This window comes from Danio rerio, chromosome 19 (assembly GCF_052040795.2).
Source record: "Danio rerio strain M-AB ecotype USA chromosome 19, GRCz13ab, whole genome shotgun sequence".
In the NCBI taxonomy this organism is placed as follows: Eukaryota; Metazoa; Chordata; class Actinopteri; order Cypriniformes; family Danionidae; genus Danio; species Danio rerio.
In genome coordinates this window covers 33,962,501-33,974,974 of record NC_141039.2, presented here as the reverse complement: position 1 = coordinate 33,974,974, position 12,474 = coordinate 33,962,501, and the positions used below count along the sequence as shown (strand labels likewise).

The 12,474-nt window shown below is 41.4% G+C and overlaps 1 protein-coding gene across 1 annotated transcript in view; it reads right to left on the bottom strand.

The window, feature by feature from the left end:
* LOC147832600 (uncharacterized) overlaps nt 1–12,474 on the bottom strand; it is a 57,553-nt gene that overhangs the window by 16,699 nt on the left and 28,380 nt on the right. The window contains exon 4 of the mRNA XM_087295870.1: nt 6,227–6,357. Coding sequence (XP_087151996.1) covers nt 6,227–6,357 — 131 coding nt within the window. The remainder of the gene's footprint in view (nt 1–6,226; nt 6,358–12,474) is intronic.

The following is a 12,474-nucleotide window of genomic DNA, read 5'->3' as shown; positions in this document are numbered from 1 at the left end:
AATTCCTCCGAACCCTGCCTCTGTGAGAACCACATGAAGACAAAAAAAAGAAACTGGACCAGAATAGCCAGTATGGCCCAGCAACGGTACAGTGGGCCCATACAGCCACCACTAATGAGTTCCTCAAAGGCTCTCTGACATTTCATTATTGCGCTCAGTCTCATGCAGAAGGTCGCAGGGATAATGTGTTACAGTGAGGCTGGTGTGTGTTGTTGATGTGAAGTGCGTGTTTCTCAGGAGAGCCTCATGGCTGGGACGAGGGGTGGCCGACAGCTGAGTCCAACACTTTCCCATGTCGTCAGGGGTCATGGGATCAGCCCGCAGGCCGTGCGGCAGTTGCTTTGTCCACACAAGGATGGCCTGTTTGCGACTGCCAAAACAACGCAGAGGGAGTGAGAAACACAAAGCAAAACAGAAACAGGGAGAATGAAAGAGAAAGACAGAGGCTGTGTATGTGTACAGACTCATCCACATACTATAAGCGTGTTTCTGCAGACATTTGGCCAATGGGTTGATTTTGAGCAAAGGACATGATCATGGGTTGATCATGTCCAAAGGTCAAACTGAAAAAAGATCAATCTCAGAAACATAGATGGCCAAACGATGGACCGCTGTCCAGACTGCAGTGTAACAATTCACAAGCAGATACAACAGTGGTGACCAGGGCAATGTGTTATAGCATTTAGTTTATCACAGACTTCACTATAGTTTATCACAGACAAACACGAAAGGGATTCTAGATCATCAATCATATAGTTATATGATATCACAGACAAAAACGAAATGGATTCTAGATCATCAAGCATATAGTTATATCACAGACAAAAATGAAATGGATTCTAGATCATGAAGAGTGGACTGATGATTGGAAGAATGTGGCCTGACGGATCAAGATTCCTGGTGCATCATAATGATGGCGGAGTGCAGATACACTGATTACCAACAAAGGCCATGGCACCTTGATGTACTGGTAAGCAGACAGATATCAAGAGTTTTGAGAGAGTTTTTGAGACCCTTTAGGCCCAATTGAAAATATAAAAGGGTAGAAAATATTATATGAGCATTCAGGACACATCAAATGCTTGTTTACTGCAATACTTATTTTAAAAAAGTTTAAAAGTTTCATTTGGACGACCATGTTTTTATGTAGTAAATATGACATTGTGATCTGTGATGGAAACCCCCCTAACCGTTTTTTGATGGACACAACATGCTTTGTTGCTGAATATCTTGTAAATATGTCAGATTACAGAACTAAAATTGGTTGCAACAGCCATTTCATCTTGCCTTTTAAATCCCTGTAAATCTGACCTTCCTCATCTACAATGTTATGATATCTGAGCGGACATCACTTCTGGCGAACCGATGTGTTATGTACACTAAACCTGCTTTTTTACTTCAGAAGAACGATACTGTTCAAAGTTTCAGAAAGCAACATTAGCTCGCTTTGTCATCTGGCTATTATTTACCTCCTTTCTTCTGTTGAATTGACAGAGTCTGTGTTTAATTGTCATCTCCTTCCCTCAGGACTTCAACGCCTCTGGATGTGATCTACTTTCATAACCTTACATACACTGTGTGTGAGTTAATTCCTCGTGCAGCAGGCCTGGTCATGCAGTGAGGGTTTTATTTTACCAGGTGCAAGAGGAAAAAACTCCATCCCAGGGCATATCATGAGGCCACTCGCGCACCTTCACCGTGGGACCATAAATACCTCATTGGCAGGTATTAGTCATAAATACCTCATTGACAGGCTACTCAAATAATAATAGAAGATTAATAAGACTGCTGGCAAGATTAGAAATTGACATCATTTTGACATGTTTTTATACATAAAATAAGCATTTCTGCATGTGAGATAACCACGCTGCATGTGAGTAACACCTGATGGTGGCCATAGTAACAAACAGCAGAGGATTTGTATTTAAATCTGTAAAGGAAGAAGCATACGTTGTGTTTTCAACATGGTTTTGGACTTAATATGTTAATAGCCCATAAAGATTTTGCCTGAGAGATACAGATCAAGCACTGATCTATAATAGATACCCGATTACAAGCCGTGCGGGGCAATTACAACTTATAACACACAATTAAACACATATTTGGCAAACTACACAAAAGGAGGCAACAATTTTATTTTCACTAACATGTTTTGATCCGGAGGAAGAAGAAACTGGTCCATATGAATTGTAACAGTTACTGACGAAGTCCCTGTCAAAGTCTGACAAAATCCCATACATAATAGTCTCTGCTGCTCCTTCCTTTAATAGCAAACGGCCTGTGACTCTCACGTTGCAGCGTAGGTTATTGTATCAATCATCAGAAAAATGACAGGAACAAACACAGCACTAGGTTGGCTATACTATGGTGTTGTTGTGAAAATAAACCCTTTATTCCCCACAGCCGAATCTGTCAGTGATCCCCCGAGTCCATCTGTCAGTGATCGCCATCTTTGCGTCATGATAATTCCCGTGATCCCCCACACTCCGCTAGTGTCTGAAGGGAAAGGCACGTTCACGTTTTACTGGATCTGGAACTACATATTTGGTGATGTATCAACATCGACACATTCAAGCAAAAGATCCAAACCCAACATGATTCATTTATTCAACTCTGAGTCGATTATTTCGTTAAAGAATCAAAAGTTTTAAACATGCTGCACTTTCAGATTTACACCTCAGCTGGATGTTTTCATTCACTTAGTGCTGTGTTACACACTGCATGGAGAGTTATTTTCAAAAACCCATAATAGGGGCTCTTTAAACAAGTTGAACAAGCAGCAAAAGTCATTTTTTGAGTGTAGTCTGATGACAAAATTCATGTCACATGCATTGACCCTAGTGTACACAAAAAAGTAAAGTATATTTTGAGCTTTACAAAAAAATTCCCCAATAAAATCACAGAATTTCAGCTGAGAAAATGAGTGTGAGCCCAGCGGAACAGCCATCTACAAGAAGAGAGCAGTTACTCCAGCAGTTAACATGAGCCCTTTGAAGGAGATCAATGCTGAGACGGCTGTGTTTTAGATGGGGCCCCGTCCTTTGCTGTGGCCCCTCTGCGTGTGTGGTGTGGTTAAGGCCCACGAGTGATGGAAAACAACAAGAATCCTTTTGCCATTTCCAATCAACTTTCTGTCTTACTTGCTTTCTGTCTGTGCGTCTGCTTTTTTTTACCCACATTCTTTCTCTGGTGGTTTAGGTGTGGTCAAGGGGGATTCAGAGCCCCTCTTTTCTGTCGCCTACCAGCACGTCTGGCCCAGTGAGGAACAGCTTGGTTATTCTTGGCTTTTGCAGCTTTGTCGTTGGGCCACAATTTAAAACCACTTCTTTTTTCTTTATTTTTCTTCCAAGTTTTCACAAGGATGTTTTCAGAAACCTCACCCACATCAAACGGCACTGTCCGAATATCCACTTTGTGCTCGGCATGCCATTATTGCGGCCCTGACAGAGAAGCTTCTTGCAGTCAAAGTTTACATTCCAGTCTATAAGTAGAATGTTCCGTGTTTTAAATAGTGTGGCATCAAGAGGACATCAGTTTCCTGGGTGACAAGAAGCTCTAGAAAAACACAGGTCGCCTTGACATAGACGTAGAGCTCTTGGAGGAATTGTTGGTCATGTTTTCTGCCCATTCAGAGCCGCTTTACTGCAAACAATGACTCAAAGGTTTATGTGTCAGGCATTACAGACCATTGTATAGAGTGAATGAGTCTGTTCCTAGTCTGGCAATCACGCGGTTTGATGCAATGGGAGAGGCAGGTTCTGTCAGGCAGGTCCGGACCTCCCGGCGCCTGGCCCGTCACACTGCCCAAGGGAAAACAACAACTTGGCTTTGACCAACAAACTAAGCTCTAAGGAGAAGCAAAGGATAACCGTGTTTCTCTCATCATCAATAACAGTTTATGAACCCTTTAGTGGTGATTCTTGTAAAAAGCTTTGGCACACTGCTCGTCAATAGGATGTGCAAAAGATGCGAGCTTAGCCATATAAACTGGCAAGAATATAATAGACAGTAATCAGACAAGCAGCAAGAAAAAAGGTTTTCCGGTATATATATTTTCTTTTTGGCTTAGTCACTTCATAAATCAGAGGTCGCCACAGCGGAGTGAACCACCAACTTATCTAGCATATGTTTCAAATCACTTTTATTGTCACATCATCAGCAGCACGTGTGCTATGATGAGTGAAAAGCTTAATTTTCCATGGATGTCTCATGGATACCCTTACAGCTGCAACCCATCACTGGGAAACACTGGGAATACACTCTTAGTCACACACATATATACTTTAGACAATTTAGCTTATCAAATTCACTTAGCCGGCGATGCAGTGGCGCAGTAGGTAGTGTCGCCTCACAGCAAGAAGGTCGCTGGGTCGCTGGTTCAAACCTCGGCTCAGTTGGCGTTTCTGTGTTGAGTTTGCATGTTCTCCCTGCGTTCGCGTAGGTTTCCTCCGGGTGCTCCGGTTTCCCCCACAGTCCAAAGACATGCGGTACAGGTGAATTGGGTAGGCTAAATTGTTCGTAGTGTATGTGTGTGTGTGTGTGTGTGTGTGTATGTTTCCCGGAGATGGGTTGCGGCTGGAAGGTCATCCACTGCGTAAAAACGTGCTGGATAAGTTGGCGGTTCATTCTGCGGTGGTGACCCCGAATTAATAAAGGGACTAAACCGAAAAGAAAATGAATGAATAAATGAAATTCACCTAGCCCATGTCTTTGGACTTGTGGGGGAAACCGAAGCACCTGGAGGAAACCCATGTGAACACGGGGAGAACATGCAAACTCCAGACAGAAATGCCAACTGACCCAGCCGAGGCTCGAACCAGCGAATAGAAACTACATTCATGGGCTGGTATAAGATTCTGATGGTATTATAACCTTGGATAAATATGTCACGGTATCACAGTATTGTGCTAACTATTCTAAAATATTCTTTTTAAATGTCTGGGTAAAAAGCAAAAAATTTTTCCCTTATTGAAAACAATATATATTATCTTTTGAAAGATTTTATGATATTTTGTAGCAGTAAACACATCAGACTATACAATTAAAATGAATCATTGACTTCTGCTGTCTTGATTTGTTTAAAAAACACAGTTTAAAATGACATCTTTGGATATCTTTTCTGCTGGACATACTGTTGTCCTAAAAAACAGCAAAAAAATATTACACATACCATAGGAACGGTGTTACAGAAAATTTTGGCGGTTTTTAAATCTTGACTTTTTCAAACCACAGTATACCTTGAAAACGGTTATCGTCCCAGTTAGCTCGCCATGTGGACATGACACGCAGAAAGGAGATGACCACAAATGGTTTCAGAAAATGGGTAAGACAAAAACAAAAGCCAAAAAAAACAAAACAAGTAAATAACAGGGTGAGAATGTGGTAAAACGTGGTAAAAATCAGGCAAGGGCTTTTCCGTTTCTGGATTGCTTTTTAAATTTCTTGGTTGGGTTTTGGGAAGTCGGTGGGCGGGTCAATCTGTGCTTTTTACTATTGGTTACTACATAAATACTATTGGTTGGGTTTAAGGAAGGAGGGGGGTGGGTTAGTCGATCGGTAAGTCAATCAGTCAGTCAAACAATCAGTCAACAGCGGCCTCTGATGAATTTAAGCGAAGACAGCAGGCGCAAGTGGCACTCGTGAGATACATTTGAGATCTCAAAAAGTGTACACAGTGGCGTCTGGTGGATTCGTAAAAATAAAAACTGCAAAACACTTAGCTCCTGGGATGCATCTGGCGGACTCCAGAAATGATTATGGGGTACATTTTCAGAATGAGCCTGGGCTACTCATGTTTATGACAGATTTATTACAAGTTTGTTACATTATTACAACTTATTACAATTTATTACATATTGTCTTGGTAATGTCAAGTTCTCATGGCAAAGGCAGTTAATGATATATTTTATTATTATCAAGTTAACAAAGACAGCCTTATGAACACCCCTTCAAGTAAAATGTTACCTCAGCTTTTTTTTTTCGGTAATTGGACCCCTAAAGACTATGCATAAATCCACAATGGATTTGCCTGGTCTAGCACCACAGCAATCAGATATCAATCTTCTAAAACAATTGAAGGTCAAAGATCATCATGCCAACCTGGTATTGGTACAGAATTTCAGTTTTTATCCATCCTGTCTCATTCACACGTTCTACGGTCTCCGTTCCCAGCTCTCTCACTGCAGTGGCCCACAGAGGAAGTTCTCACCAGGGTTTTGAGACTCACCCGGTCATGATAGATGCCAAGAAGAACATCTGCATGGATATGTTGACTACCAAAAGCTGGATGGATTCATCTTCTCTACATGTAAGAGGGTGGGACGGCTCTGCATCTGGCTTTCCCATACCAAGTGACTTCTGAAAATGAACATTTAATTGTTTGAATAGGCTGTTGATTGATTCATCATCCTCAAATCAGCTTTAATTCGCATTTACGTTTGTTTCACAGATTGCATGCAAAGATGCTAACAAAGTTTGCTATCACTGTCAGACATGTTTGACAAAATTCAGAAGCACAATTTGGGTTGATTGTCTATATGTAAGATGATCTGTTCAATTTTCGAATGTCTGAGCTGATATTTGAATTCTTAATTCAATTCTCAAAGTCTGAATGATTACAGATCTCCTTACTATAGACACGGTGACAGAGTGTATGCGCTGAACTCCAGCGATCTCCTCCCTGTTTTTCTTGTGTCTTGTGAGTATTACCGCACAGCTTAACCATGTGCTAGAACAGCTGGATCCTGCTGTGGCCAACGGCTGCACTCCTTTATTATGGCAGAGGGAAGTGACATCAGTAGCCCAAGACAACAATAAAGGAGACGAAATCACAACAGCCGACCTTCGGGACATATCAGGGCTGTGATTTTTGTTCGACTGAGCTCCAAACGCACGCAGCAGTTGTAGCTTCAGAGGATGTAATTAATCTAAGAACATATGCATTAGGAAAATATGGTGTGTTTCACGTCTAGGAGTGACGTTAGCAGACGTGCTCAAGAGAGCTAATAAAGCAAACATTCGTCAACAATATGCTAAGAGAAGCACAGGATTTTCCTCCTAATGAGTAACTGAGGATTACCTTTAGAATAGTATATATTATTCATTCATTCATTTTTCTTCTTCTTAGTCTCTATTTTAGAGGTTGCCACAGTGGAATGAACTGCCAACTATTCCGGCATATGTTCTGCGCAGTGGATGCCCTTCCAGCCGCAATCCAGTGTTGAGAAACACCCATACACACTCATGCACACAAATACACACATACTACAAAAAATTTAGTTTATTCAATTCACCTGTACCACATGTCTTTGAACTATGGGGAAACCCAGTACTGGAAAACACCCATACACTCTCACGCTCACACACAGCTAATACACTAATTCACCAACAGTGCATGGGGGAAATTCACGCGAATATGGGGAGAACATGCAAACTCTACACAGAAATGCCAGCTGGTCCAGCCGGGACTCGAACCAGCGACCTTCTTGTTGTGAGGCAACAGTGCTGACCACTGAGCCACCGTGCCGCCTTAGTATATATTATTCATTCATTCATTTTTTTGGCTTAGTACCTTCATTAATCTGGGATCGCCACAGCGGAATGAACCACCAACTTATCCAACATATGTTTTACGCAGACAATGCCCTTCCAGCAGCGACCCATCTCTGGGAAACATCCATACACACCAATTAACACTCGTACACTACGGATAATTTAGCCGACCCAATTCACCTGTACCGCATGTCTTTAGACTGTGGGGGAAACTGGAGCACCCAGAAGACACCCACGCGAAAACTAGGAGAACATTTAAAGTCAACACAGAAACGCCAACTGACCCAGCCGAGACTCGAACTAGCGACCTTCTTGCTGTGAGGTGGCAGCATTACCTACAGCGCCACCGCATTTTTAGTATATATTAGTATGTTTTTATTTTGTTATAAAGGTAAGAACTACAGTAACTGCAATAATACACTAAAAGGACCCTGGGACCAGGGTTATTTGCAGGCTAACAATGTTTCAATAGGCTAACAATAGCCTAATTCAGCTATTTTTCTTTCAGTGATGCCTCTCTGTGCACAAATGTCTCAATGTCTGAACTGATGTAAAGAATCAAACATGCTCAGCTTCACACCTGTCTAGAAAAGTAGAAGAGTCAGATTGTTTTTAGTCAGCAGGTTCATCCTAAATGGGTTTTTCTTTCCTAGTGTAGGCCTACATTTTAAAGATACTCTGTATACTGTATATGATTACATCATATTTAATATAGAGCACATGAGACAGACCAGCACATGTGTGAGAGGAAGCAAAGACCTGGCTGACTATCCCACTCGGGGATAGTGCCTCTTTTATGGGCCAGTCTGTGATTGTCCCTAGTTCCTGTTGTTCTATTTGTGACTCCGTGGTCGTCTCAAAGGTTTCCCACCAGATCAAATTGCCGCAGCACACAGCCTAGACAAAACTCCATTCAGGTCCTTACCAGGCCAGCTTCTCCCTCTCTCACCACCCTCTTTCCTGTAACCCTTCCCCAGTCGGGACCCAGCTGGAGAACAATGCGTCGTTACCTACAGTGTAGTGTGGCTGGGTGAGACAGAAACCAATCCGCCCCAAAACTGCCTGGGAATTGGCTCCTCATGGGACAAAGGAAGCGTGTGTGTGTGTCTCTATATGTGTTTGTGTGCGTGTGTGAGAGAGAGAGCCACAGAATGAGTTTGTGTTGAAAGTGCTTATGTGTATTTGTTAAGTAAACACACCGCTTTACAATAACACCGTTGCTGTAAAGATGGAGCTGTAGTTCGTTTTCGATACAAAACCCTATTTAATGTTTAATCAGCTTTTAGTTTCAGTTCAAAACTCCAAACTTAAAACAGGATACAATCCAAAAATTGCAATTCATAATAAGTATAAATCCAATAAAATTTGTTTTAAATAAAAGCCTAACAAAATATTGCAGTTTGCTTTGTATAATATATTTTTGTACATATTTTTCTTCTGTCCAAACGTTTTAGAAACCTATATTTAAATACAGGATTGAATGCCATGAATTATCATTAGTGTATACAGAACACTCTTGAAATTACCATATTTGTCACTGTTGTAACCATTTCTGTCATCTGACATGTTTGGTATTTGCTAATTTTGCTTATATTAATATTTCACGGACCAACAATTAATTAGGTTTATCAAATTGAGCTAAACCTCCAGGGCCTTTTTCAGAAGTTACTTTGCCATAAATGACTGAAGTGTAATGTGCATTTATACACTACCTGACAAAAGTCGTTTCGCATATCCAAGTTTTAGGAACAACAAATAATAACTTGACTTCTAGTTGATCATTTAGTGTCAGAAGTAAAGTTTTACCAGAATAAGATATAATCAAGCCTTGATTGTTAATTATTTAATTAGGACAGTAAGGTCTGACTTTGCTTGGACAAAAGTCTTGTCACTTAACAGAAATAATATACAGTATAGAATATAAAGTCATGATGCAGTGGAAGAAGAATTAATATTGTGCATGAACCCCATGAGCTTAGACAACTGCATCCATACATCTCTGCAGTGACTCAAATAACTTATTAATAAAGTCATCTGAAATGACAAAGAAAGTGTTCTTGCAGGACTCTCAGAGTCCATCAAGATCTTTGGATTCATCTTCAATCCCTCCTCCTTCATCTTACTCTTGACATGCTCAATGATGTTCATGTTTGGTGACTGGGCTGGCCAAACCTGGAGAACCTTAACCTACTTTGCTTTCAGAAACTTTGATGTGGAGGCTGAAGGATGAGAATGAGCGCTATCCTGCTGAAAAATTTCTGCTCTCCTTTGGTTTATAATGTAATGGGCAGCACAAATCTCTTGATACCTCAGGCTGCAGATCCCTCACACACCCTCATACTGAATGTAACCCCAAACCATGACTTTTCCTTTACCGAACTTGACTGATTTCTCTTGAGAACTTGGTCCATGTGAGTTCTTATAGGTCTTTGCAGTATTTGTGATGATTGGGATGCAGTTCAACAGATGATTCATTAGAAAAATCTACCTTCTGCTACTTCAAATGATCAACTAGAAGTCAAGTGATTATTTGTTGCTCTTACAACTGGGATCGACGACAAGACATTTGTCAGGTAGTATATAGGGCATTTGATGTGTATGGCCATACACCCAAAGTGCTTTCCAATTGTGTAAGGGGGGTCTCTTTCACTACCAACAGTGTGCAACATTTACCTGCCAACAACCACACACCAGCACAGAACAGGATTACAGAGCAATAACTGACAACTCAATTAATGTGGGTATTGAAACATGGCCTCTTTTGATTTAAGAGAGTGAGGAGTATAACTTCTCCTTGCGGACCCCATCCAAGGTGTGTTTTGATATTTAAAAGTCATGAAATAATACTACAATTGAGTGAAGTTTGAAGACAAACTCTGATGTTGGCTTAACAAAGCAAAATGAATTAGCATGTTAGGTTACTATGAATAAATATGTTTCAAAACAAGTTAGCATTTTGTTGGTAAGTTTCTGGCACAAATAGTTGTTACCAGTGTTGTTAGCAGCAAACATGCTTCTAGATCTTTTTCTACTGCCATGTAGCCCAAATCAAATCTAAACAGTTTCCAGTGGTCTAACCCAGTGACAGTGAGGGATAGTCCTTAAGGATCTGTGTAAGTAACCCACAATATAGCGAACAGCCCACATTAAGGTAGTGACCCGATGGCCTGTCCTTGCACTGCATTTGTAGCTTATTTTTGCAAGTTATAGTTGCTGATGGGGCGGCGCGGTGACGCAGTGTGTAGCGCTGTCGCCTCACACCAAGAAGGTCGCTGGTTCAACCTCGGCTGGGTCAGTTATCATTTTTGTGTGGAGTTTGCATGCTCTCCCCATGTTCATGTGGGTTTCCTCCAGGTGGTCCGGTTTACCCCACAAGTCCTACAGCATGCTTATAACCCTTAGGCAGTGCACAGAGCTGTTTTTTCTTAGTTAAATTAACCCTTTCATGTATGTTTTAAATATTTCACCTGACACTCCTTAGAACGCATCACTTTTATATTTCCATGGCGATGCATCTGGTTTATGGCATGACACACTGTACTCAAACAGTCATGCTGTTGACAGGCACTATGCTTGGTGCCAGCCATTGCAGGAGAGATTAGAGCTGGAGCTGAGATTAGCAGCTGATCAATGATGTCCTAACTTTTCTAATCACACTGGTGTGATTGTGCACTCCAGGCACTAGCCCACACTCATCATCAGCCAACAATCATATGATTATATGTATCAAAGGGTTATAATTACAACGTTGCTTCCCTGTTTCATTTACAGCTATATCACAAGATATATTCAACTACTAATGGGAAGCTGCCACTCTTCCACACTGCTGGCTCGGTAGACCTACCCACACCTAACTTAACTAAGCTTAACTTGGTCTTAAAAGTATTAAAAACGAATGACTAAACAGAGACAAAATGGATGCAATACTACTCTATAGATACTAAAGATTAATATGAGATTGGGCAAAGTGAGCATGCTACATCCCCTCTAAAAAAATCTTATAGCATCACTGTTCGTTCATTCATTCATTTTCCTTCCACTTAGTCCATTTATTCATCGGGGTCGCCACAGTGGAATGAACCGCCAACTTATCCAGCATATGTTTTACACAGTGGATGCCCTTCCAGCTGCAACCCAGTACTGGGAAACACCCATACACACTCAGTCACACACATACACTACGGCTAATTCATTTTAATTAATTCACCTATAGCGCATGTCATTGGGATGTGAGGGAAACCGGAGCACCCGGAGGAAACCCACACGAACACGAGGAGAACACGGGGAGAACATGAAAACTCCACACAGAAATGCCAAATGATCCAGCGGGGACTTGAACCAGTTACCTTCTTGCTGTGAAGAGACAGTGCTAACCACTGAACCATTGTGTTGCCCTAGCATCACTGTTATCCATTTGAAATGGAGGGAAAGCTCCAACTAAAACCACTCCAGACTGTTGGTAGAGTCCTGCTGATGATAAGACTCTCTTAACTCCAGTGTTGACAGGCTTCTCTGTGCCAGGGAAACTGTGCTTCCTTGTCCTTTCCTTAGCTCAAGAAAATAAACGGCACACTGTGCAGGTTAAACAAAGTCAGGGAATGTGCAGGAACTGTGTAAGCTGTTTTGACATGGCATTACGAAGCAGCCCACTTCCATAAATAAGCACACAATGCAGTGAAAATAACGTCTCTGAAAGAAAAATGTTTGCTTTGTTCTTTTTACTTGAACATACATTTCTTGCAGAGGAAAAAAGTAAAAGGCTATAATTACTTAAGCCCAGTCAGCTTAGGCTTGGTTCTTGTTCTCAGCCTTGTCGAAGGGTCACCGCAGAGGCAGCTGCCCACTTCCTGTTGGGGCAGCACAGCACTTCTGCTTCTAGCAACAAACCACTGGTGACACACGGAGAAGAGCTTATATGAAATC